This window comes from Diadema antillarum, unplaced genomic scaffold (assembly GCF_040938485.1).
Source record: "Diadema antillarum isolate AM-2024a unplaced genomic scaffold, OU_Dant_1.0 seq00000810_RagTag, whole genome shotgun sequence".
NCBI classification, from domain to species: Eukaryota; Metazoa; Echinodermata; class Echinoidea; order Diadematoida; family Diadematidae; genus Diadema; species Diadema antillarum.
The window spans coordinates 576,476-604,366 of record NW_027271690.1 but is presented as its reverse complement, the minus strand read 5'-3'; the positions used below and the strand labels follow the sequence as shown (position 1 = coordinate 604,366).

The 27,891-nt window shown below is 38.6% G+C and overlaps 2 protein-coding genes and 1 non-coding gene across 3 annotated transcripts; all 3 read right to left on the bottom strand.

The window, feature by feature from the left end:
• Nucleotides 1-930: 930 nt before the first annotated feature.
• On the bottom strand, nucleotides 931-11,744 carry LOC139739645 (allatostatin-A receptor-like). The gene is made up of 3 exons (XM_071650254.1): nucleotides 10,614-11,744; nucleotides 2,582-2,591; nucleotides 931-1,004 (listed from the first exon to the last, which is right to left on the bottom strand). Exons 1-3 carry the CDS (start codon nucleotides 11,742-11,744, stop codon nucleotides 931-933), a joined length of 1,215 nt encoding a protein of 404 aa, XP_071506355.1.
• On the bottom strand, nucleotides 9,345-9,417 carry Trnas-gga (transfer RNA serine (anticodon GGA)). Its single transcript has one exon. It is a non-coding gene; the product is annotated as a tRNA-Ser (tRNA).
• An 8,450-nt stretch (nucleotides 11,745-20,194) lies between the features above and the next one.
• Nucleotides 20,195-25,999, bottom strand: LOC139739670 (ileal sodium/bile acid cotransporter-like). The gene is made up of 5 exons (XM_071650282.1): nucleotides 25,679-25,999; nucleotides 23,446-23,639; nucleotides 22,339-22,543; nucleotides 21,169-21,524; nucleotides 20,195-20,360 (listed from the first exon to the last, which is right to left on the bottom strand). The coding sequence occupies exons 1-5, from the start codon at nucleotides 25,997-25,999 to the stop codon at nucleotides 20,195-20,197; spliced, it is 1,242 nt and encodes a 413-aa protein (XP_071506383.1).
• Between the last annotated feature and the right edge of the window lie 1,892 nt (nucleotides 26,000-27,891).

Genomic DNA, 27,891 nt, shown 5'->3' with positions numbered 1-27,891 from the left:
CTTTATATCGCTTTCCATAAATGACGCCACGAACTGTAGCAGACTTCTCATCCAGTAATGGCTGCGCCGAAATTTAAAGAATTCATAACATTTCAACGAATTGTTCGACGTACCGCAGACTTCAACTGAAGGGTAGGCCTACGTTCTTCTGATGTTGCTGCATTTACCCAAGCCACATGTATATTTGAGTTTCATTCCCCTTTAACAGAGGAACTTAAGATCCGTTTGAAAAGTCCCTCTGAAATAATTGATGAAATATGTAGAGAGTATGTTAAAGTGCCAAACGTTACCGGGGGAAAGATAAGGACCTTGGACTTTGTAGTTGTATGTTTCGCTTTGAAGTTGTTCGTGTATTTTAATTTGCCTCAATCATAGCACTGCTTTGAAACCCCTCTAACAATCAGTCTGCGACCGTTTGACACTATTTGGTCATACGGCAGGCTGTAGCAGGCTTCAGTCGCCATCAATCTCTTCAGGTCGCAGAGAGGCATTCATAAATGCAACAGATGTTGTACATGTAGTACAACAGATACGACTAGAGGGGACCGTTTCACAAATAAGTCGCATTTGCTTGTAGGGCCTACATGTATGATCGTGCGAGTAGGCGGACGTTCCCGTGCGAGCGTTGCACGATGATCTGTGGCGTGCGAAAACTCGCATCAAGTCTCGCAAACGCAGGCTGTGCAACTCGTATACGACATTCGTACAACTGGTCACATCAATAATTCTGGTCGCATCTAGAAATTGAGCATGTTCAAAATTCAATGTCACGGCAGTCTCAAGTTCGTGCAACCACCTGCAACGACTGCGATTGGTCACAGACGGTCGCAGACGAATTTTGAAAGCAACTCTATCATTGCAAACCTGTACTTGAAAAAATATCTCATTTACCCTCTACCTATACAAGAAAAGACGATCGATGCGTGGGTATCAACCGGTAGGTGGACATAAATTGGCGGAACGTTTAATACTATCATTTTTCATAGATGTTTGGGTGGATTTCTCTTCTTCTATAAGTTGAGTAATTACTGAGTCGTGGATGTCATATTCTCCTACACATAGTGCTGTCTGTAGGATCAATGCCATTAGGTTAATGATTTTCTTTCACAGCACATCTTTAACTGCTATTATCTTAGTTCTGTGAGATACATTATCGTCATCTGTCTCCACGGTAACTCCCTGCGTGTTTTCAATTTCCCATTCAATTTGATGCGTATGTACAATGATTTCTTCTTTTTTTTTTCCATTTTCATGCCGGGAACTGTGTTGCAGTATTTTTAGTTATTTTTTATCATTTTGTTTTTGTTGTTGTTGTTGTTGTTGGAGGTGGTGGTTGGTGGTTGGTTTTGTTCCCGTACGTCCATCACATTAAATAAAAAATCACGGCATTTGTTTGTTTTGTTTTGTTTATAGGTTTCAGCAGTGACTTTCACTCAGGGGAGAGAAAGAAAAACATAAGATTGATAGAAATTTATATAAATAGATGGATAGATAGATAGATAGATAGATAGATAGATAGATAGATAGAAATCTAAGGATATGAGAGATTGAAAGAGAGGGAGAGAGAGAGACGATGTGCTGATGGTGAGTAGCAGAAGGATGTATCACACAAAAATAGAAAAGCCGAAAACTGGCTAGAGGACAGCTAGGGAATACCAATTTGATTCCAAAAGAGAACAAGGAAAATGTTAATGACAAATAAAATAAACACATAAAATATATATTTAAAAAACCCACCATGATTCCCATACAATAGAAATTCCGCTTAAACCGCTCAGAGCTACCACCATCTCAAAGTGCCCTTGACATAGTGTACGAGCAGGTCGTCATGGTAATGGAAGAGTTAAACAACTTAAAGAGACACAAAAATGTGTGTGTATTTCAAATACGATGAATGATATAAAAAGAGAATCTATATAGGTCGGACGTCTGGATGGCACAAAGAGGTTTTGAATGATGTTCTTCACACCTCTTAGAGAGGAATGTAAAAGCAAATATAGAGAAAATCTGCGTGGAATGAAGGATGCACGTTACGAGCTCGACACCCACTAGTCATACAGCCCACGAGTCACACAGCCCACGAGTCATACAGCCCACGAGTCATACGGCCCACGAGTCACACAGCCCACGAGTCATACAGCCCACGAGTCACACAGCCCACGAGTTATACAGCTCACGAGACATACAACCTACGATGAAAACACTAAGTGAAGAGTTTCTGCGAGCTCGACACTAAGTAAAACTCGGCAAATAAGGTCTACGAGCTCGGCAGTATGCAAAAAAAAAGGGCCCACGAGGTCGACATTTCACAACAGGGCTTAATCTAAGTAGTAGTGATCTAGTATCTATTATCTAGTAGTGACTACAGTAGTGTTATTATTATCAATTTTTTTTTTTTTTTTTGCCCAGTGTCGTGTTCGTGTGCGTTGTTTGCCTATAGTGTCTCGCTCGTGGACCTTATTTGGTTATGCTGTTTAGCTCGTAGACCTGTCTTATTTGGAGTCTTGTGTGACTCATGGGTGTATGACTCATGGACCTTTTTTTTCAATGCCTAATTCGTGGTGCGTATGACGTGTATGACTCGTCGCTGTCTAGCTCGCAGGATGACACCGAGATGAAAGGGGACCTGCCCTCCACAAAGACTTGCCATTTCGTCCTTCCCAATCATGCCAGTATAGATCAGGTTGTGTTGCACTTAATCTTTGAATAAGAATTACAATTATCCACATGAATGAATAGAACCTCCTGAACTCACCTTCCCTCAGGGAGAGAAGCACAACTTTTAAAGTGAGACTATAGTGCTCATCAGCCTCGGTATGAAACTCAGACGAAACGATGCAAATCTACTTGTACCGAAGGAGAGACAAAAAAGAGGGAATGAGAAAAACTCGATGCGACTCCTACTCAATCTTTATAGAGGTCAGCAGAAAAAAAAAGCAAAGGTAAAGAAAGGAAAAGAAAAGGAAAAAAGCACCAGCCCCAAGGGGAAAAAAACGTTTACAATATAAGCATGAGGTTTTAAACAATTTATTTAGCGTGAATAATCGACGGATGAGAAAAGATGCATGCCCCCGGTCAATTGTGCTATTATATGCTGAACGTCAGTCAATTTATATTTAAAAGGGAAATAAGTCACTTCTCCAAAACTATGAGAAAGCATCCTTTTTGCTACTGTAATCGTCTTATAGTAAATGTCAAGGTATTCCTTTCAGCTTTGTATTACTTTTATCTCTTATAATGATGCAATATTTTCCCCAGTTGACGTCTTTTTAATGCCATGAAAACCAAACATCCGTGAGTCTTATTATTCTTGCTCTATATTAAAATATCATACACCTACAGAAACAAAGGAACTGAAGACGGATTCTGCAATATGAGTGACGTGCACCCTATAACTTACAAGCCCTTCAGTCGATCGTTGTGATACTCTTTTTGAAGGCTTTTTAACTTTGAGGTTATCACACAAATATACATAATTATGATCCTTTACTGAACATACACGGAGAGAATGTGAAGATAATGTGAACGAGAGGTGTGTAAGTAATTCCAGATCACAAATCGTGTTTTGCCGTGAGATGTTTCTCGATCCCACGCACGATTCCATGCAGTCGATCAAATCTCTTCAGTGTGTATAATGACGTAACGTGAACTGAATGAATAATGACTGTAAGCATGTACATACCTACTGATTAACATGTGCTCATTTCATGCTCATTGATGTGTTAATGTAAAAATTATACACGCATTAAAACATTAATATTGTATACGTATAATCCTATATATATATATATATATATATATATATCTTTCTCTCTCTCTCTTTCTATATATATATATATATATATATATATATATATATATGTATATATATATGTATATATATATATATATATATATATATATGTATATATATATATAAACCCTGCTGGAAAGTACACAGTGTTCCACAGTGTGAAAAACACAGTGTGAAATCTCTTGAAACTGTTAAATTCGAGCGTTTTAACAGTGTGAACACATTGTGAATCATCAATTCACAGTGTGAAACGTCATTACCATGTGAACACTCTGTGAAAACCAAATCACAGTATGAAATCATCTCCACACTGTTAAATCTGATCGTTTTCACACAGTCGACTATGTGACCACATTGTGGGACACTGCTTCTTTCCAGCAGGCATAGAAAAAATATCTATTTATATATAGAATATATATATATATATATATGTATATATATATATATATGTGTGTGTGTGTGTGTGTGTGTGTGTGTGTGTGTGTGTGTGTTCAAGTATATAATGTTAAATTTGAAGAAAAATATAGTATCAATACCTATACGGACAGACGGGCTCCGAGGGATGAGTATAATAGGCTTTGGAGTCATTTAAAACAGACCCCTTACTGGTAAAACAGCTAGGATGTTATATATATACTCGACTTTTCTTTCCGGAGCTCGTCCACTTTTTGTTCGACATAATCTTCTTACCTACCTGTCTGTGGTCATTGATAATTACCTGCAAGATATAGCGTGCTCTCTTGAGGTTAAAGGCATTACACTGATCATTTTTTCTTTGTCCTTGTCCTTCCTGACAATGTCAGCTCCTTCAACCCCAGAGGTATTTTTTTTGTATCATCCTTTATCCACGTACAGCAACAAGTATAAATAGATATCATATTGAATATTTAAATAGAAAATTGAAGGTTTCAATAAAGCAAACGACGCGGATCGAATAAGAACGGTTGATTCCATAATTTCAGTGATTGTGGTCGCAATTTCCTTTATGACATTTTAACAATTCGAAGCTATGATAGAAATACTGAAGAGTAGGAGGGAGAGAATTGAAGAAGAGAAAGCAATAGGCCTACGTCACACTAGGCAAAGTTCAACACCCTTTACTGGAAGGAAGAAATCATTACATAAGCAAATGACCAGCCACGCATACATTTAAAACACAATAATCTACTGTTGATATCTTTAAGAGAATTATTTTCTTTCCTAGCATTTATTGTTCCATAATCATCATAAAAGATAGACAAACAAAACAACAACACGAAAGCATTAAGAGATAATTGAGCAGGGGGTTAAGATATGGGGTATGGGTTCTCTGCAATTTGTCTGCCCTCTGTACAAATGGAATTTGTAAGCTTGCAACTGCTAATCTACATATTCAACAAACGGTTTATTATCACGGCGCAAAAAAGGAACCACCTTGTCCGACATGTTTGCTAAAAATGCAGATCAGCAGTTTCGATCTTACAAATTTCATAAATACAGATCGGGGAGACAATATTGAAGAAATTTCTTACCTCAAATAAAAGAACATTATAAAACATTAACAAAAATATATAAAGAATACATATCACTTCTTCCTGAACTGTTAAAAATGGTACAATAAACGGTCATGGAGGGAAACCTAAAATAAACCTGTAACTCATAAGTTTCCCATATGCGATGTATTGGTCAGAGGCAAGAGAAATGTACGTAATAATAATTACTAATGTTTTAACTTCTTATGTTATAGTAGCTACATAACTTTACATACAATGAAATTTAAAAACAAAAACTTTTGTCAGAGATTACTACAACTTCCACAAGATATATGGACAGTAAATATATATATATATATATATATATATATATATATATATATATACAGTATTACATAATATCAAGATATTGTGTGCTATGATTTACAATAGAACGCTGACATGCAAAATAGCCAGAGAGAGGAGGAAGGAGGAAGGGGAAGAGAGAGAGAGAGAGAGAGAGAGAGAGCAGAAGGAAGAGAGGAAGGGAGAGCTACACGTGTAATGATCAGATGTTGGGTTAATTTCCGTGATGGCGGATTAGTTTAATGCATTCCAGAGTCCGACGCCTTTCCACGTACCCACACTCCGTCCCCCATTACCGGCTTGACAGTCACTTTTCAATCAACCCTCGTACATCGAACTACTTCTACGAAGTGTAATCACCTTCCAATTTAAAGAGAAGTTCTCTAACGATTCCCATCACTTTGATCCGTGAAATGGCATATTCAACGACTAGTTGAACCATTTTGATGCATACGGACGCTTAGGACGAGGATAAAAGTATTCGAATATTCTACGTCAATTGCCCGAAGTAAAGTGGACACAGTCATCCCTGTAAGATATGAACTCAGTTTGGTATATAATATAAATCCTTCCCTTCAGGATTAGATATCTCAGAGCCATAATCATGATAATCTTATGGTCATGATTGCACTGTAAGTTTACCTGTTTTCCCTCACCTCGCAAATTGGGACCTCTGAATATCACTGTTGCATATCATGAAAAAAATGCATGATCAAAACACTATTGTCATTGTGGGGGCGCTGTGGCATAGTGGATAAGACTCCCGACTCCCAATCGGAGGACCCAAGTTCGATTCCAGCCCGGTGCTGACGTCCTTGCACAAGATATTTCTACCCACCAGGTCCCTCTCGACCCAGGCGTATAGATGGGTACCTGGCAACGCTAGGTTAATAATAAAAGCAGGGCCCTGTGCAGTGGCAACAACGAAGAGGTTACCCTAGGTAAAGAAAACCTTGAATACGTAGAGATCAGCGATAAAGCTGTACACGGTTTGTTTAATCCACGTTTAACACAGGGATTCTCGAACATACCCGACCCTTCCTACTCCATGGGATTTCAACGCTATTGGGACTTTAAGACCTACTCAGTAGTCATATTATGTTTCAAAGTGTGTTGATTTTCACTGTTCACGCAGTAACCAAGATGTTAACGTGTGTGTGTGTGTTTTTTTTTTTTACACTATCATGTGTGTACGAGGTTGCGTAGTTTGTAATCATAGAGGTTCAGTTAAATACAACCACAAACACACACACACACACACACACACACACACACACACACACACATTTTATTGCGGATACGTAATATGCAAGGAGGTTCAAGAGCTGGAGTTCCAATTGGCTTTAATTATTCAAAAAGCTTTCAGTATTCTATGCCAACACAAAAGAATCTCACAGGTGTCTGCGTCCCTTTGACGATGAGGTTTGATGCCGCCGTCTTTCTGAGCAATCTGAAGATTTATTTTGAACTCGTTCATAATGTCGGAGAAATCTCGCTTGTTTGTTCATCAAATGACATAAAAATCCCCTCCAGAAATGTGTGAAAAAGCGTAAATCAGAGCTGTATCATGTGAAAGCATTAAAAACTGCACTCTCCCGGAAAGCCGATTTCATCACTTTTTTTTCCCCGCTCAATTCCGACAAATAAATCTGATTTGAGTATTATCTTCAAGTATATAGTTCTTTACCAATTGATATGTTAGATTAGTGCCCGGGCATGCCCAGTAGAGTAATTTTTTTTTCATCATTTTCTACGCAATTTTTATTCGCGCATTCCCGTGTCTTTACCATTGCATATCTCTCATCTTGTATAAGCAAGGATGGCGAAAAGTAATTACCATCACAAAAACATATCCTCCTTAGAAAGTGGCTATATAGTGCAATAAGACACGAATCAACAGACCAGTTCTGTAATGTATTCGGATTTTATGCATGCTTTGTTCACAAAATTTGCCCTAACAACAATAAAGCTTGCTGGAAGCTTGCCGGATCTTGCTATAACTAGGCGAATTCTTTCCTATGGAACTTAATGGAAGTGAGCAGGTGAAAGAAGTGCATATATCACTATAGGCAGTTGGAAAAGAAACATCCAGAAACTGTTATACATTACAGAAACGATCTGTTGGCTTCCTATCTGCGAGGCAATCCAGTTTGGCACGTACTTATATATTATATATAATATAATATTTTTGAATGGCCGCTTCGAACATGGGGTCCAAAGCAAAAAAGGCAGTTGTTCTCCGTTTTCTTGAACCTCCTTTGTTATTATGTGGGTGTGTATGCATGTGAGCATGAAAACATGTTATTATTGTTGTTTAGCATTATTATATTTTCCTCTGTTTGACTTTGTGGTGTTTCTTTTGTAGATACGTCTACATACATGTACAAATATTTTAAAAACAGTTGCCAATATATTGAGTAGTATTGCAGTCTGGTTTAATTTGATTCAATATGATGCGATTCGATTTGAATATTGATTTCTTTCTATGTAAAAGAGATTAGTGTGTACCTAGATGATATTGTTGATACTGTACATTAACATTAACAATTTATGATGCGTCAACCTTTTAAGAATCAAACTGAAGAGCTGCAAGAAATTTTCCCGAGTAAACTTGAAAACATAGAACACGAACAAAGAAAACACGAATCTGCACAAAGGCAAAACTGATCTTGGTTTGTATTCAGCCAAATCTAAAAGTTCGTAAAAGTGAAATTGTCGGAGAAGTTCGTTCTCTTTTTGAACATAATTTTCAAGTATACACCTTGAAATGTTTCTCACTTTCTTGTTCTTCAAGTAAACAAGTGCTCCAGGATCGAAGAGACCATGCTGGATTGTGAAGCAAAAGATGGTGATATTCGTTATTCCAATGGTTTGTTTAACCAAAACACACAAGTTTTCTATACCTACCATGCCTACATGTTCGTTAATCCAAAAATCAAATAAAAGCTCTTTATTCCGAAGGTTCCGTGTTGATCTGAATATGAAATAAGGTTCGGTGTTAATGTGAAAGTCAAATAAGTTTCGTTATTCTTAATGTGCGTTAATCGAAAATTGAAAAAAAAAGGTTTGTTATTCCATCGGAAAACTTAGGGGGAAAAGTGGTTTTTAATGAACCTTCGGAATTACGAATCTTATTTCGTTTCTGGATTAACGAATCTTCGGAATTACGAACATTTTTTTTTTTCATATTTGGATGATTGAAACTTCGGAATAACGAACCTTATTTCATTTTTGGAGTAACAAACCTTCAAAATAATGAACCTTATTTAATTTCGGAATAACGCACCTTCGTAATAATAAACCTTCGGCATAAAGAATTGCAACCCTAAAGAAATTTGATACCAAGGTGAAGCATGACACACTGAAATGAAAGCAGCGCAAAATGAACTGTAGAACGAAATTCAAAGTGGAACAACTGATGAGACTGAATATCTAAACGACTTCTGGTGAAAACAATGAGAGTTTGACTATACATCCAATCATGTGATGCCGGTCAGGTGACTTTATTTTGTCTCGTTTTGACCTATATGTTATGTTCTTTGTTCAACTTTTGATACTACATAAGCTTTATGGAGTTGATGATTGTTTTTCACAATATAGGCTTTAATCAAATGAAGATAAAGATGTATGCTTAGCAGCTGATTGACAAATTGCCCTACATCGACGTAAATAAGCACTGAATTGATCAGTGTGTTTTAGTAGTATATAGCCATGATAAAAAATCATGGGCATACATACTCGAGCAGGATTCGAACCTACGACCTCCTGATCTCCGGACAGGCGTCATCTCCACTAGACCACCGAGCTTCCGCCCGACAGCAAATGTTGGTTCTAATCCTCATGGCATGACGGAAGAATTTCATGAATTTGAAGATGTATGCTTTTTAAGTCTATCAATGAACATATTGTGTAGTTGATTTATGCATTGTAAAATCCCTTTTGCCAAATCAATGAATTGTGTGTGTGTGTGTTTTGTGATCGATGAAATGTTAACATAGAAGGAATATATTGATACTATGTTTGAAAATAAGCAAGACAATTTGTGTTACGAGTAAGCTGAAACAAATTTAACTTTTCCACTAAAAACCTTGTTAGACTTTGATCAAGATTTGATTATATCATAACTCGCTTTAAATACTGAATTAATATCATTTGGAGTAAATGTGCATGGTGACATTTGAATAGAATTTCAGTTATTCAGAATCGTGCAGTGACAATGTTAACATATTCAAGACCACATTACTCATAAATGTCTAAAGAACTTAATATTTTGAAAGTATACGATATTAACAAAAGTCAAACATCCTTTTAAATTGTTTGTTAAAGTAATCATTATGATAGCATGTTCCCTTGATCTCTATTTTGTTAAAACAAAACAAAACAATATAACACAAAACAATGAAGTAAACTGTGCAAGACAAGAGTTGTAAGTTACCCAACTTTAACGGTAAATTTCGAGTTTTTGTGATGCAGTATAAGATATTTGGTCCCAAAATCTAGATGAGTCTAACAAAGTCTATCAAACAATTTGTTACTCTGTCTGTATTCAAGAAGAAATAAAAACTAACGAATGCACTGCTAAATCATGAAATGTAATCCTATACCTTCCTGTCACAGATACATGTATCATTAATACAAGTTTATATTTACAGGGCTTTTTATACTTTTTTACTACTTCACTTTTGTCTCACTTCAAGATATAGCTGTTACATTCTTTTTTTTAATCATTAGTTTTACCGAGGAGCAGCCTTAACAGGTCAATGGCCTGTGATTCTTCCTCCACACTTTGATCTTATGAGTAAGTTTTTTGTACGTATGCATGTGCGTATAATGCAGAAATGATGTTCTAATGGTGCAATGTCTTGTGTATTAATTGGATGCATTTCATGCTGTTTTATTTATTCTTATACTCAAGTTGTGGAAATAGATTAAAAGAAATGTGACAAGACGCTTAGTTGACAGGTAACAACTCCCTAGTCCGCTGCGGTTGACCTGGTCGGCACTGGTTCCTTCGGCTCGAAGAGTGCCACGCCGTCCGACTTGACACATGTGCAGAGATCCTTGACGGCCGCGCGGAAACGTGGGTGCTTCCAGGTGTAGATAAACGGGTTGGCACATGAGTTGAAGAAGCCGAGCACAGTAAGAATGCGGTGAAGGGGGCTTCCTCTATAAGATGAAGAGATATAGCCGAGGTTGAAGCAGAGATACGCGATCTGATTCGGGGTCCAAGCCACAATGTAGACCAGGACCACAATAAGCATCATCTTAATGATGCGATTCCTGGCCAGCATGTGGAAGGTCTCTCCCTTGCTTTCGCTGGTCATCTGCCGGAACTGCTTCGACTGCTGGCGCAGTGATCGGGCGATGAGTAGCTGGGTGATCAACATGGTAGCGACGGGGATCACCAGTCGAATGATGAAGGCGTAGTAGGCTTGAGCGATCTTACCAGCTTCGGTCTTGATCATGTTACCGCAGTAGTTGATGTTGTGATCATATCCATAGGTGAACAAAGTGTACGAGACCTGTGCGAACGTAAAGACCCAGATCAAAACCACGACCAGTGATACCCTCCTCTTGCTGACGATCCGGTTGAAGGGAAGCGGATGCACGACGGCCAGGTAGCGCTCGATGCAGATAGCCATCAGGATGTATGTCGATGCAGTGATACAAAGCCACAGGATGAACGAGGGGTACAGCAGTTTGCAGTAGGCGTGTCCAAGGATTGTCCCGGGAACCCGCCTTGCCCACGGAATCGGAAAAACGAAGATCGACGTGATCAAGTCAGCGATGGCGAGAGCACCGATGAGGACATCAGTCGACCGGATTACGGAGAAGCGCTCGTAGATGATCACAACGACGAGACCATTCCCTGTGACGCCGAGAATTGCCGAAGCAGCTTGGAGTCCAATCCACCAGCTCCACTGGAACGGATACCACGCCCATTCCGAAGGGCCAGCATCTATTTCAAATGCGACAGTGGTCACGTCTTCAAATTCTGATGATGTCCAGAGCTGGTCCCTTTGCTCTGTACCATTCGCCACTCCCACTTCACCGTCACTGGACTTCGCAGATATAGATGTTGATAGCACAAAGAAGAATGCGAAGATGAGACACGACCGAGTAGCCATCACCATGGATGTAATCGAGGTGTTTTCTGCGTGTGACGATGAAAAATATCAGCAACACATGACACTGTACATTTGAGTATTCACAAATCTTGAAGACTTGGGATAAACATGCCTTTATTTGAACGCAAACAATACAATCCCTATAAGGAATGTCGGTATAATATCATACTCTGTCGCAGAATATGTAAGAGACAAGCGACGGTGTGATATTCTTAAGGTGATTTCTTTACGCCATCAAGATGAGTCAATGACATCAAGAAAGAACGTTTCCTTTGCAATTTGTGTAGAAACGACGGAAAATACTGAGACAACTTTGTTCCATGGATCTTTAGAGTGTGAGATTTCTATAGCGATATTTACAAATAATTAACTTTCCACTGGAATTCTCTTGAAAATCGCACCTTTTTGTAATATGAAGGAAAACTTGACAATGTGAAAATGATCTTATGAACAAGAAAATCTGATCCACGAAGTTTGGTAGACAACATATATATATAGTACTGTTTGATATACATTATTAGTACCGTTGTAATTCTATGAATTTCCCCATGACATACCCCCCCCCCATGATTGCAAGTATGTAATGATTATCACATACTTTATTTATTTCTTGGTTTATCTATTTATCTGTCTATCCATCTGGCCTGATGGGATCATGTCGAGCATATAATATTTACAGCTATACGTCTACCACGAATACGCGAGTATTTTGTTCAGTTTATTAAATGGAACATTCTAGACTAAAAGCCTCATCTACAAGTATATAAGATAATATCACTAGATATGACTATCAAGGGCTTTAGAACACATGCTGATGACGTGCATAAGTTAACTTTGTTGTAACCAGAAATACAAAGTACAAAGAATGTGAATAATCACTTAATAAAAAGAGAGGAAGGTGAAAGAAGACCAAAAAGTGATCGAATCATAGAAAGAATTATCCAGGTGCTTTCCTTTTGGAACAAAAAATGCTGCTGCGCATCTCAACTCACCAAGGTTAGAAGGGTGACTTTCTCCAGGGAAGAGAGCTGGACGATCTTTGCACATGTCAGGAGCAAACTCGCCGCCAAGTGAGAGAGAGTCAAAAGTCGATCTAACATCGGGAAATTCAAACTGTAACAACATCCATCCGTCAGAGCTGCATTTTTACTACATTGCATTTAAATTGTCGTCTTCGAGAGTGGCTGAGCTTTACTGCGCCTGCGCGATAACTGACTCTCCTGCTAAAGGGCTTGTGTGTGTGTGTGTGTGTGTGTGTGCGCGCGCGCTTGTGTGTATGTGTGTGTGTGTGGCGTATGTGTATCGGACAAAGTTCGACCGGATAGATTTTTTCCCTTTTTGATCAAGGATACAACTTGCTATGATTTCATAATTTCTCGCCAAACTCATTCAGTTATATATTTCTCAAGATTTAGCATTATATAAGCACTGAATCAAAACAGCGACACTTCAGGCGCTGAGTAGGTGTGAAGCATATGATATAGATTTATTTAGTCAGTTTGACTCCGAGATTTATCATAAATCCTTATACTGTAGATAGAGGTAAGTTATTAGTATCTCACAGCCTTTGGTAAAAAGAGGAGTGCCGTGAGCCAAAATTTCGAGCTCAAACATTTAGACAGTTCTCTTATTTAAAGGAAAAGAATATGCATTTACAAGAAACATTGGAAGTTTGGTTTCGTTTGGTTTTGTTTCATTTCGTTTGGTTCAATTTATTTCTGTATTCAAGCAAATGCAAATTCAACACAAATTCCAAAGATACAAAGAACGACAAATGGAATGATTGATAGTATAAGGAAATATTACACAACTAGATAAGAAAGTCCTAGATACGTAACTGAGGAACAATAAACTCTGGACGAGTATATACAGAAAAAAAAATGATACATTCACAAGGCAGCAGTGAAAGTATTGCAACAAGAATAAAAGCTTGCGCGTTTGGATAGCTTAAATCTTGAGTCGTCATTTTACAACAAGCTTCTCTAAGATATCATGTGGATGTTTTCATAACAAGCACTGGTGGCATTACCGTAATTATGTTACTTTTAAATAATGCGCGACAGGAAATTGAAATTTGCTTTGTTACGTTTGTTATAGAGAAACGTCGTCCTCAAAACAATTCGTGTTTATGCAGCTGAAGAACAAGAGAGAGAGAGAGAGAGAGAGAGAGAGAGAGGGAGATCCGGAGAGACAAAAGGTTAATAGGACTTAATAGTTCCTGGATGTCTAAGTATAGGTGTATAGGCAGCTGTGACCGAGTAGCGTGGCTTAGTAATTATTATGATTTGAGCGTAATTCTCAGTATTGCTATAACCTTAATTCCGTGGAGAAAAGTATCATACCAAATACTGGTATTGGGATAATCCTCCTCTGCTCATTGAAAAGTCGGTATCAGTCAAGGATCTGATGAAAATGTTTTCGATGAATAACGTGCGGGTGGATTTCGTTTGTATAATTTCACTTCATTCTTTCTTTTATTTCCAAGATTTTTTTTTTTTCCAGAATCACAAACGCAACGTAGCTGCGTGAACATAAGTATTTGAAATATGTACACCAGTTCTTGAATTGCTATAAAATAAGGCCAAAAAAAAAAATGAACAAAGTCATAATATCAGGGTAAAATGGGGTAAGTGAGACCCTGCATGGGGCAAGTGGGAGACTTGCCGGATTATGTGTTGTTATATCGTTTTGGAGAAGGCATTAGTGGAGTAAAAGTTTTGCACGAACAAACAAATATGTAGAAACAAAATGGATGCCTCCTTATTGGAAACAATGAGAATCATGGTAAGCACTATCTGGGCACCCGTCCCGCTTCATCATGAATATTCATCATCTACATGTATCCGTAATACCGTTGAAATACATATTTTTTTCATTTCCCGGCAGCGTTTTTACATTTCTCGGCAAAACTGAACATTTTTCCATCTCCCGGCGAGACGTTTTAACATTCCCCGTTGATGCAATTTTCAAGATTTTTACATTTCCCGGCCATACGTTTTGCACGTATCCAGCGTTCTGCCATTTACTAGTACAGTATCTTACTGCCAGATGAATATTCATGATGAAGCGGGACGGGTGCCCAAATAGTGCTTACCGAGAATCATCAGAGCTAAAATCGTCAAAAATCATGAACATCAATTCAATTCAATCATAGTTTATTTCCAATCATCGAAAATCAAAAAAAAAAACATAGTACAAAGTATACATGTGATGAAATAATATTGTTCAAACGTTTGCATCTCACAGCCTGACTCTAAAAATATACATCGTAGCTATTTCATGAATAACAGTGAATAAGACGTGGGGGTGTTTAATGTTTTATTTGTTTCAAAAAAATGTAGGTCGGGTCCCACTTTCTGTTAGGATTGCTTTAATTTAAATATGTCAGCCATTTCAAAGCCAATTCTTCAAATAAACTCTGAAGTCCTCTTAGAATTATATACTCTTTCCTATTTCATAAGAGTGTTCTCATCTAAAGCAAACAAACAAACAAAACATCATTAAAAAACGTTGGAAACCTGAAGCCCCATCTCAACCGAAACTCTACCATCCCTTTATACTACGAAAGTGGCTAAAGACAGAGGAAATAAGCAGTACTAATTATTCAATCAATATGTAATTCTTGTTTCTGTTATTTGCTGCTTGTCCATTCTTTGCTTCCACCATTTTCTTTCTCCTAAGATGTGGTCTTCTTATTTGCCCGTTACTCTGGTATTGGTTTGCCAGACCACAAAAACCATCAAGCTAAATCGCATGAGCACACACCCGCACACACCCACACACACACACACACACACACACACACACACACACACACACAATGCTCACACACAAATATATTGCATAATATATAAATACGTATATGTGTGTCTGTGTGATTTATCTGTATATAAATATGTCTTGTATAAATATAATGTATATGTTTGCGTGTGTGTTGCGTGCGTGCGCGCGCGCACGTATGTGTGTGTGTGTGTGTAATAGTAGTAGTAGTAGTAGTATATGAGGAGGAGGAGGAATATTAGAATGATTAATAGTCTATATTCATGGATTACTTCTTCAAAGTGCACTTGAATAAGATGAAACGAAATATACAACTGTCGGTAATATCATTATTGTCAAAACAATAATAACACGGTCATACTCCACCCCCCCCCCCCCCCCCCCCCGCAATGAGCCTTCGGTGCAGTCCCCCGGAGACTTCCAACTAAATGGCTGCTAAACGGTCCACCTCCCCAGAGAGGTGGCGTTATGGGTATCTCTTTGGAACGCTCTCGTGTCGATCGATTAATGCGCAGGAAGAGAGGGAGAGAGACGGATAATGCTGGCGAGCAAACAAGGTCAGCTAAATGGAATTTCTTAACCTATTTCACGGTATGTTCTAATTCATGAACATTGCTCTCGTAATTACACGATACCTGGGGAGTTGTAAGATGCACCTGATGTTGAGGGAGTTCGAGGTCGTAACTTTAAATATCACGAAATGGAACATCATGTGTTTGAGATTGCGATACTCTTTCTAGATAGTTATCGCTGCATTCAAAGTTAGGATGAGTTCGCCTTCGGAATGCCCTTTCGTTATAAACCATTTCATGCAACGATATGAAATACCTTAAGAAACGGTTAAGTTATAGTTGGTGTTGTTTCGATGTAAAAAAAAATGTTTGCAGAACTGTTATATTTCTGAGGCTGATGCGAAAGAAGCGCGATGAATTGGACCCATGTTTCCACAATTCGGTGTTGTTTAGTGGTTATTGTTGTCGTTGTTGTTGTTGTTTTGGGTGGTTTTGATGGCGTTTGTTACTCAGAGTTGAGTATTCATGTTATTTGGGGCAACATACTAGCCTGCATGCATTTCGATAAATTGATATAGCGACTTTAATGGGTCAGTTTTAATTGCCATGCAAGACAAGTTTCATGTGTCAAGAAAAAAACACAAGGAGTGTTTGCATAGGAATGTACAGACAAACAATTATGACCGAAACATTTTATGTATCTTGTTAGGTTTCTCTCCTCACATGACGGTTTTTTCTCCTTCTCCTCCCGTCTCTCTCCCTCTCTCTCTCTCTCGCTCCCTTTCTTTCTCTCTCTCTCTCTCTCTCTCCCTCTCCCTCTCTGTCACTACATTTTTCCTTTCCAGTCAAGCGTAACTGCCCCCTTTAATTCGCCCTCGCCCCCATTCTTGTCATGAACTGAATTTAAGCAGTAAATATGAATTCCCATGTATGTTTAAGGTAACATTAATAGATAGAGTCAAATAAAGGAAAACAAACAATCAAACAATGAATGGAAGAGTTTCAATTAAATCGCATTAACGAAGAGAAAGTTATTGAGATTTTAAAGTCTTTTGGGATGTAATGAATAAGTCCTACCAAACTCTGGGGTATTTACATTTAAAGGACAAGTTGACCTTCCTGTGCATGTGGATTAAGTAAATGCAGTAATGTCAGTAAAACACATCAGTGAAATTTTTACGTAGATCAGAAAATGCGTTCAAAAGTTATGGAATTCTACAGTTTCTGCTCATTCACTGCTGGATGAGAAGATTACCACAGTTTAAGATGTCACATGCGTAGAATGATATGAGGAAAATATAAAGAGCATTTCACAGAATTTCATTTGCCATTTTACCTCAGACGAAGATTCTGCAAAGAACGAAAGCTCAGGCCTCTTGACTCCAGATTTCATTTCTTCAAAAAAAAAAAAAAAAATAGGCCTACACATTCCCTCGACTTATCAGTGACATACGTTTACGGTATTATTTTTCCCTTCCTTCTAAAAGAGGCAAGTCAAGTGCTCTTTTGATATGTTACGAGAAAAGTGAATATGTTACAATTTCTATATATTTTCTTTATATCGTTCTACATCATTTTTTTTTTTGGTGACATCACAAGATGTACTAATCTTCTCATCCATCGAGTGGTGGTACTGAAACTTCAAGAATTCTTGATTTTTGAACGGATTGTCCAAGTTTTCTCAACTTACAATGATGAGTTTTATTTAAATTGCTGCATTTTCTCAATTCACATGTATATAAAGGTGAACTTGTCCATTAATGCAGTAAATTGTCAAATCTTTCAATTGCAATGAACAATTCTCCTATTAATTTACACAGAAACAATAACGTGAAAGGGTATATTTTGAGTTGACAATTTTAACCGCTACAACTCCGGCCGCTTCTGTAAAAGTCATCAGATCAAGTTATATTGATGTCTACAAGTATAATATTGTGATGCGAGGGATGCAATTTAGCATATTTCGATTCATCTAAAAATGGAACTAAATTCAGAGAAAATGTGTCTGCAGGTCAAAGCGAGATTTTCAGTGGGCAAAAACATTACCTTATGTGGTTATGGATGCTGTTTCGGAAACTTGTATGAAGCGTTGCAATTCATAATGTATTTTATATGCGATTCTCATGTAATGTTTATCTTTTTTTCCCCTTCCAATGTCAACCTTAACTCGAAGGGGATGTGTCACATGCAATGAATAATCGAGAAAAGAAATATCAGAAATATTATGAAGTGAACACTGTAAGCATTTATTGCAACTAGGGAATGATGGTATGCCCCATACAAAATATAATGTGTTATAGAGTCATGATACAAAATCGCCAAATGACAAAAAACAATATGATTTAACATATTGAGCCTTGTACCCAACACCACCGTTGATAATGAACCTTAAACTGTAACCATCAGACCCAAATTTACTTTTCTAAATTGATTTCAAACAAATTAGTCTCAGTCTGTTTGTTTATATTGACATTTAGATGTCCGATATTACGTACATTATGATAATCAACGTTAAAGTAGAATTACGACATTGTCCACATTTAACATATTCATAATTCAGCTCAGCGTCAACATGAAAGATATTTACATTTAATTTTATATAACAATAAACTCTATGCTCATGAGACGACGAAAAAAAAAAAACTACTTCACTTTAAAAGAGTGATATGTCCTTTATTACTGATGATCCCGCTGGTATTTCTGATTGAACTTATGCCCGACACAAACTGTACATGTAACAATCACCGATAATCTGTTCATTCTGTAAAGGAATTTTATTATGCAAAATTTGGCACAGGGAAAGAGGCTCGAATTAGTGCAAATAAAATTTACTTCTGTCAAGCAGAGCTGAACAGATTATCTTTTATCTTATTTGTAATTGTGGCATCATTACATTGCAGAAAGATTTAGTTGAACAAAAAACAGCAACAACAAACAAGAAACATAAACAAAACAAACTGTTGATTGGAAAACGGATGTAGCCTGTTTTCAGACCCTTGAGAGTTAAGAAACGATTCAAGATGGTCGTTGTACAATCATCCCCGAGATCATTATCGTATGCAGCATCACTTGAAGAGCAACTCTGTGTTGATTCGCTGATTCATTTCATATCTCAGATCATGTGACCAACTCTGACCAATTGGATGCGTTCCTCTTCTCTTCCTTCGCTTTTCTTCTCCTTTCCATCCTTTTTCCTTCTCCTTCTACTACTACTACTACCACTACCACTACTGCTACATCCATGTCTCTTTTTTCTTTCCTTTTTGACCAATGTGGTATTCGGCAGGATTCCATGGGCAGGGTTCCAAACTTTCTCTTTTCCTTAACGATACTTCAATTCATCTTTCCATTGATGTTCTCTACCAGAGGGGCCCACATTCTACAAGCTCTGTCTTTTTAGAGAGTCCCTCCATTTTGCGCAATGTCATACTTTTTTTTTCGACCACTTAAGTTTTTCTCACAGTGTATAATTACTATAAGGTTCCTCAATTATTGTATAGTCTTTTCATTCTACAATGTTTTCTTTACCTTATTCTCTGTTATCAAAGGAATTGAAATGTATGTGTTTGGTCGAAAAATGAAATAAACTTTGAAACTGAAATTGAAATATTCCCCTGAGCGCCGACCGGAACGACAACAAAGGAGAGAGTTAATCAGACAGCAACAACAAAAACAACAACAAAAACAACAAATCCATTTGTTTATGTTATTTTGTTGTTGTTGTTCTCTAACTGGGTTAGTTGGAGAAAATTCCAGGTGCCTCTAGAGGATTTGAAGAAAAACCATATATATACAAAAGCAGTTTCATCACAAATTTCGTAGACTCAAAGCCTCTTCTCACATTATGTTCGACGATCGGACTGCGGTTAGGGGTCGGCGCTATCAATCCGTCCAATAGCAAAGCGACAGAACTCTGAATTTCCCAATACCGTGTTCATGTGTTTATCGAAATACAACACTTCAGTATCTAGCTGTTTTAATAGACATCGAACATGATTTCACTCTTAGTTACAGTAAGAGTGCAGAGAACAGAGAAAGAATCCGGGATATCAGGTTCAGCAGTTCAACATCGTTTTAGCTTGTGATCCTGCGCTTGTCATGAAATACCGAGAATGATTCTAATTCATCATGTGGAAGCACACCCTGAACGTGAGATGACAAATTTTAAGGACCCGCGCCCTGTTTCTTCTCCTCATCGGCTTCCTTTCCCTTTTCCACGTCTGCACCATCGGTCTTCTTCTCGGAGGGTTCTTCGTCAGACTTCGGGGAATTCCCGGTACCATCTTCGGCAGCATCCTCGTTTTCCTCTGGTTTCTCAGGTCGGAAGTGTCTGTGAAAAAAAAAGAAAAAAGAAAAAAAAGATCGATTGCCAAATCATTTCAAGCTGTTCATTACAAAACAACAACAATCTAGCACCTTATTGCCGTTTTCTGGAAATAACAGCATATACTGGTCATTGAATTTGTCGGGACTTGTCGACTTCGTTCGTTTAAAACACGTGTATTGCAAAGCAAGAACTTGGAGAAGCCTCACTTCCACATAACGTGCCAAATGCAGAAAACAATTCGATATTCCATGAATACGCAGTGCAGAAATTCGTTGTTACACCTATAGCCTTACATATTTGTGAAGCTGCGGTCATACACTGTACAGGGTGTCCAATTCACGTACTAGATTAGTTGCTAACATCCATGGTAAGGGGTTGTGCATCTACTTCGTTAAAGTTCACATGCACTCATTTCGACATCGGTAAATTTGGATTGTAGCCTTGCTTTGGCAATAGCAGATTCCGAATAGCGAACCAGTAATGAGCATTTAGTGAGTTCTTCTGTAAAGCTATTCACAAGACTCAGTACTCCTCACACCTGTCACAGTTCGTTACTGGAATTCGCGAGTTGACGATATAAAATTCATCATCTGCGATCAAACTTCGACAGGATCGATAATTTGACGGACTGTTTTTTTTTTTACATCGCGCTTCCTGTGTGAACATTCCTCCAAATTCGTGGCACTGATCCAATGGTACTACCGATTATGTAATATACACATAAAACTTGAATTGCAGTTATGGAAAAGTTTATACTGTTGTGTATGTGAATACATGCATGCAAGACAACTAAAGGAGAATTCCGTGTCACCTGTACACCCTAAAGGCCACTGTCCAGCTAGTGAAGAAGATGATACTGAAGGGACCGAATATCATGGGATAGATGATCATACGAAGGAACAGCGGGAAGTTGTCCTCGTAGGAAAAGGCAATCAGGGCAAGAGCGAGCCCGACGTGCTGGGCGCCCGTCTCGAAGGCGATGGTGCGGCTCTGCTTGTGCGGCTGCTTGCACATGCGCGCGATTCCGTAGCCGAGACCCCAGCCGATCCAGAGGTGGGCGAAGGCGGCGAGGTAGAGCTTGGGCGACGACGACCAGATGCGGGGGTTGATGTAGCTGATGATGAAGATACTGACGATGATACCGAGCATGCCGATCAGGCCAAATGGCTGAGATGATGGAGGGGAAAAAGAAAACGAAAGAAAAACAAAAGTAATACAAGTTTCAAAATTCGTTCCTAAAGAGACCCGTAAAAACAAACAAGCAAACAAACCAGCAAAACAAATAAACTTTAATGAAAACAAAAAGCAGGGTAGTGGAATATCAGTGTCACACAGTCAATATCGCAAAAAAAAAAATGTACATTCAGTGAAAAGGGGAAATAACCAAAATGACAAATAGGAGGAAAAGAGAAGAGAGAAACGGAAAGACAAAGCAGTGTCCTAGTAGTACTAGAAGATCATAACATCACCGAAAAAGGAAGGAAACGGAAGGAAGGAAGAAAGTAGAAAATGAACGAAAGGAAAAGGAAGAAGAAAAGGATGTTGCAGAGGAATAGTGGTAAGAGGAGTGAGGTGGTGTCTGCAGTGGTGTGAGTGGCAGTCGTGGTAGAAAGAGGATTATGGAGAAACAGACGAAGCCATAGAAGAGCATAGAAGAAGAAGAAACAGAAAGGGAAAAGAAAATTATATCAATAATAATAATAATAATAATAATAATAATAATAGTAATAATAATGATAATAGTAATAATAATGATAATGATAATAATAGTAATAGTAATGATAATAATAATAATTATTATTATAATAATTATAGTAATAATAACAATAATTATCATTATTATTATCATTATTATTATTATTATAATGATAATAACAAGAAGAAGAACAAGAACGAGAAAAAGAAGAAGAAGAAGAAATAGTAGGGGACGGAGAAGAATGTCAAAGGTTACAAGATCTGGCAGTCCTTATCGTTACCCTACCTTGCCGATGAGCGTGGCCCACTTCTTCGACTTCCATCTCACCAGCATCCCGATGGCGACGGGGCCGATGATGCAAATGAGGGCGACGACGATGTCCGTGTACGGAATGACGGCAGCCCCGTCCGTCCAGCGTCGACTGTAGATGAAGAGGTTGAGCGGCATCGAGACCATCGCAAAGAGCGTCGAGATCGTCGTCATGATCACACTGGGTGAGAAACAATAAAAATTGATTGAATTATTTATCGTACAAAAACCTGTATTAACAGAGTTCTACAGTTTAGAGGTTAACAGGAAGTATGATGCAAAGCCATAAGTTTGAAGCATGCTGTGCTCATAATATCATAAAACAGCAGCAACTAGTAGAAAGTGAAAAATTAACCAATGAGCTCTTATCGAATGTGTCAAATTAGTTGCCAATTTCTATCAAGAGGTTATGTGATTGTACATACCTCGCACAGAAACCTGAGAACATAGAATCTTATTTTGGGCGATCATTCATAGTAACCGTCTACAAAAATTGTAACTGTTGAGACATGAAATGTATATTGCTAGTCCGAACTTGACTCGTGTGCATCAAAAATTAGTTCTTGTCATCTGGTAATAAGACTGTTATGGCAATGTTATCATTATGATCTGCGGGAAAATAATCTGACCTACGACATTCTGCACCGATAAAAGAAAATAGACTCCGTGTTAATGCTTAGCCTTCTAGTGGTAAAATATCATTTGCGAACCTTGGGGATTAGGCACTTCTTAAAAAGCATAAAGAGCAAATAGCACTGGACAAACCAATATTTCCATCGTTTCAGACTCTCTTTAAGGTTCCATATCGTTTTTGAGGGACTGGGTTGCTCATGTGTTATTTCGTTTACACGTACTTCATAAGATTTAGAGAAAGATGATTTCGAACCCCTCGTGCACCACGAGGGGTCATGAGATCGAGTCCTACCATGTACCATGTCTTTAGACGATATAAATGTTTACCGAACATGTCAGTGCGTCCTCATGGTAAAGACAGCTGCTGCTGCCTGGTTTGAGCAACCTGAGTAAGTAGACCCACATTTAAATCCACTATTAGACTATCGCTACCACTAGCCACCAACGCACCTGAGGCAAATATCGCCATCCGTCCAGAAGGTGTAAATATTGGACGTCGTCCCCCCGGGGCACGAGGCCGTGATCAGGTTGCCGATGGCGAACGGCATCTCCATGTCGAGTATCAGGGCCATAATGAAGCCGATCAGAGGCATGAGCACAACTTGGCACAAGAGACCGACCCCGATGCCGATAGGTCGCCTCATCTGAAAGGAGAGAAAGAGGTTGAGTATGAGACTGATGTCGTCAATACAACAAAATCACGGTTCCCAAATATGGTAACTGGTGACTAACTGGTAATACCTTTTACACGCCTTTGAATCATATCCCATTTTCTACCAAACGGTAGGAAAAACCGTAAGCACCCCAACAAGGTGATTGAAGAGTAATTCGATCTCGAAGCAATACGGGTGGGTACAATGTGCTCTATAAATTTTCGGTTAAGACCAAAGATCCCGGGGACCGGAACTTTGTCAACTTTAATTCTTTCTAGAATGTCTTCTTAAGTGGTCGTCATCATAAATTTATGCCATTATTTCTGAGCGTTATCATTACTAGCGTAACTGTCGAAATTAATTCATTATCATCGTCATCATCATCATCATCATCTATTCTATCGGCATTATAATTATCGTCATCATAGTTATATTATCTTTAACATTTTCATTGATATTGTTTTTCTATCATTGCGATTATCATAATCAACATCATAAGCGTCTCATCATTGATTGCCAGCACCATGCTAACATCATTTATCTTTCACATTTTTGTACAGTAATTGCAATACAAAATTAGCTTCCGTTCTATTCAGTTAAATCGAGCTTTAACAGGAAAAAATGAGGGGAACTGAGGGGAAACAAGCAGGGAAAGAGGCAGGTGAGAATATATCGGCAGTTATGCAGCGTCAAGACTAATTACATTGGTAGATCAAAATCTAGCTAGTGCTACCAGATATATGGTTCGAGTGCTAAAATCAGTCCGGCGTACGAGAAGTGTGAGGGCCCGACCGGGGGCGTGCTCGAAGATTCTCTGATCGCGTGCAGAGAAGAATGTTACAGTGTTCCTATGTGGTTTACCACAGTTTGTCATTAAAAGTGCAATCAACTGTGATGTCTCCGAGGTGTTGGTGCTTTGGTGCTATATTTATCATAATCTACTCAACATCAGGGTCCCCGTGACCTTGTAAGCCGCTATAACAAATAAGATGTTCGGGCTGTAAGTTTTTAGCATTATCTTAAAACCTTGTCACACGACTAAATCTGCGAAGACATCAAGGTAAGTCTGCCGTTGTTGGACGACGTGACTCGATGAAGCAGGATTAATGGTAATTTCTATACTATGTTTAATGCAAGAAAACAAGAAGAAGAATGAAGATTAAAACGGGGAGGCGACTAGAAAGGAGATGGAGAGAAGAATGAAGAAATTGCATCATATGTTACTGACTGGTATCGGACAATAAAAAGCTATTGAATTCGCCTGTACGGTACTTTGTCGCTAGCACGTAAGTTTGGGTTTATTAATTTGCTTTGTTTATAGTTTGTTGGTCAGTCTATTTGTGATATCATTTGCAGGCAAGCACATCGAAACTTTACAGGCCCTCCACGAGGCCTCTACAAAATGTCATCTCAAGAACGCAAAATCCCATAGAAGACAAGATTTCAAGAACTGCCACAAGCTGCGTGCATAGAATCTAATACATCTATTCCGTGGTTAACCAGCGTCGCTTCCGTTAACCCTTCAAAGTCTAGATTAGTCATTATTGTTAAGGTGTCCTTCGTGGCCCAATATTGTTTAGCGTGGTATTCGTTTTTGTATTCCTTCCTCAGCCACCGACTGCCCTAGATGACCGTTTTACCAGTTGGTGCGTACCTGGTGGTAATTCTACGTGGCATCCAAAGTAAGTGACATATTGTCCTAGTAAGTATATGATATTATGTGCCATTCCCACGAGGACGGAAGTGTTTATCCGAAACAAGGTTATACGTGTGCTTCCCGGAAAGAATGAATGAATCTCCCTCATATATATATATATATATATACAAAAGAAACTAATAATAACAATTCCCATTGAAGTTTGGCTGCCAGATGGGGCCACAAAAAGATAGCCTTCTTGGAAGTTTGGTGGCCCGACATCAATTTCTAGTGGACCCGGGCCACCAGGCCACCGCTAATGTCGAACTTTGCATATCATTTGTACAAAGGGCCCTTAATGGATGAAGAGTCATTACCACTTCATTATACTCACGATGACTTTAAAGTCCTTCAGCTCAATGGCCGCTCCCATGGCCACCATGGTTAGCCCCAGCGTGATACCAAGGATGCACTTGTTAGCCAGTTTCAGCTCCTCGATGTTCTTGTGCCCTCCTCCTCCTCCTCCGTGATCGGAGTCGTTCCTTCCCGCTGCGTCGCCATGGTGATCTCCTTCGGGACTGTGGGTGTGGCAGTTGCTGGGATGCGATCCGGCTCCGGCCGCGTCCGTCGCCATCTGTTTCGTGGCCATCATCAAGGTGGTGGCGGCCAGCTCTGTAGCCGCAGCTACCGCGGTTGCTAACGTCGCGTTCGACATTATCCTCTCGATTGGTCAGTGAACCTGAAGATTTTGATCACGTAATTTGCCTGATGCGACAAGGAGATATTTACAAAGAAAATTCTTAGATGATACTAGAGTTTTTACTTGTTCAAAATACTCGATAAAAGATATTTTATTAGATAGCACAATATTCCTTGATCAACAGAATGAAGCCTCGTGGCATGAGACGTAATTATCATACTCCCCTTTTGGAAGGAACCGATTCAATTTGATTACAATTCATATTCTGTCAAATTGAACACAAAGTGAATTTGTTTTGATAGCATCCAGGTATCGAGTGTTAAAGGGATGGTATAGTATTGGTGCAGATGAGGATTGGGCTTTTAACTGTTTTGCAAGATGCCAAGAAACCCATTATGAAATAGTACAGAGCATTCCATTCTAAAAGGAATTCAAAGTTTATTTGACGAAAAATCGGTCTTGGAATGGCTGAGACATCCAAAAACAAAGTAAAACAAAGCGACCGTAAAAAAAGTGGATCCCACCTTATAATTGGATCTCTCTTTTTTGGATATCTCACACATTTCAAAACCAGTTTGCACCAAAGAAACGTTGAATTCCTCTTGGAATTACATCTTCTTTCACAATTCACGAGAGGTTTCTCATTATCTCACCAAAAAAATGTTAGAAACCTGAAGTTAGATCGTAACCAAAACTATACAATCCCTTTAAGTCACAAGGTCCCGGAAAAAAAGGGGAGATATTGAAATGATATATCTCGACATTCAATCTGCATGAACAGCAAGAATAAAAGGTTTGTGTTCTACCCTGGTACATGATAAAATTGCAATGAAAATACCATGAGTGACGTCATAAAGGTAGGTAGAATGTTGCGTATAAATCTATCTAACTCCTAAGCATATATAAACCCAATCCAACCCGCTCTCCTGTCTCTTTTTCCTTAAGCCCTTCGTCTCCAAGATAGGGTACTTACAGTATTTATATGTAGTCTGACTACATAGCAAACCGATTCCAGTAACTTGTTGGTTAATCCCTTTCCCCTCAAAAATCCAAAAATCACATCCTCTAGCTGTTAAACAGATGCGAGTTAAACGAGGCGACAGTCAATCACGTTTTCAGCTCTAAATCTGCATGACAGGGAGTTAGGTTGACCGTACTAATTTTTCCCGGGCAACTTCGCTGCAGATGTTGTTTTAACAACCTTATGTTTTTCATTGTCTATAAAGACGATGCAGATGGAATCAACTGTGTAAAGGCTATCTGATTATCGCCACAGAAGGAAGTTCATGTCAGATCCTAAACGTATCATACTGACGACAGGACCCTGGGGTTTTGCGCTGTACATACAGGGTTCAGTGTCGCTAACCCTTTCTGCGCCGGTGAGTCAAATGTGCACAAATTTCCTGTAATTATGCACAAACCTATATGGACAGGAAATAATATGGCACGCAGGTGGTTAATGGGGTACGGGTACATTTAAAACTTTTACATTGTTTCCTTTGTTTTTGTTATTTCTTCCAGCCAAACTAAGCCCTATATAATCACAAGCGGTCTCTATGATTCAGAGGGTTTGTGGAAAGATAAAGCGACACGCTCCATCTATCGACACAAAACGAATCCCTTTCAATCCCGAAAAAAAAGCCAGAGGGCTCACCCTTGATAACATGAATCAACACGAGATTTCTTAAAGATAGATGAACCCCTCTACGTCATGCGGTACAAGTTCAAAGTACTTTTCGTTGAAATCATTAATCATCTCAAGCCGCCAACCCCTGATCACTATGAAAAAAGATCAAGCCTTTTCTTTGCTTACATAACGTAACATATTTGTAATCATTTATATCTATTTATCATATTTATATTTGATATACATATACACATGTATAATATGCGTGTGAGGGTGTGTC

Bases quoted from the DNA above. Each gene is read 5' to 3' on its own strand.
- LOC139739645 (XM_071650254.1), bottom strand. From the start codon at position 11,744: ATGGTGATGGCTACTCGGTCGTGTCTCATCTTCGCATTCTTCTTTGTG.
- LOC139739670 (XM_071650282.1), bottom strand. From the start codon at position 25,999: ATGTCGAACGCGACGTTAGCAACCGCGGTAGCTGCGGCTACAGAGCTG. The intron at 23,640-25,678 runs GTGAGTATAATG...CTCTCCTTTCAG, and splicing joins TGAAGGACTTTAAAGTCATC to ATGAGGCGACCTATCGGCAT. The intron at 20,361-21,168 runs GTGACACGGAAT...TTTTTTTCACAG, and splicing joins GTGGCCTTTAGGGTGTACAG to ACACTTCCGACCTGAGAAAC.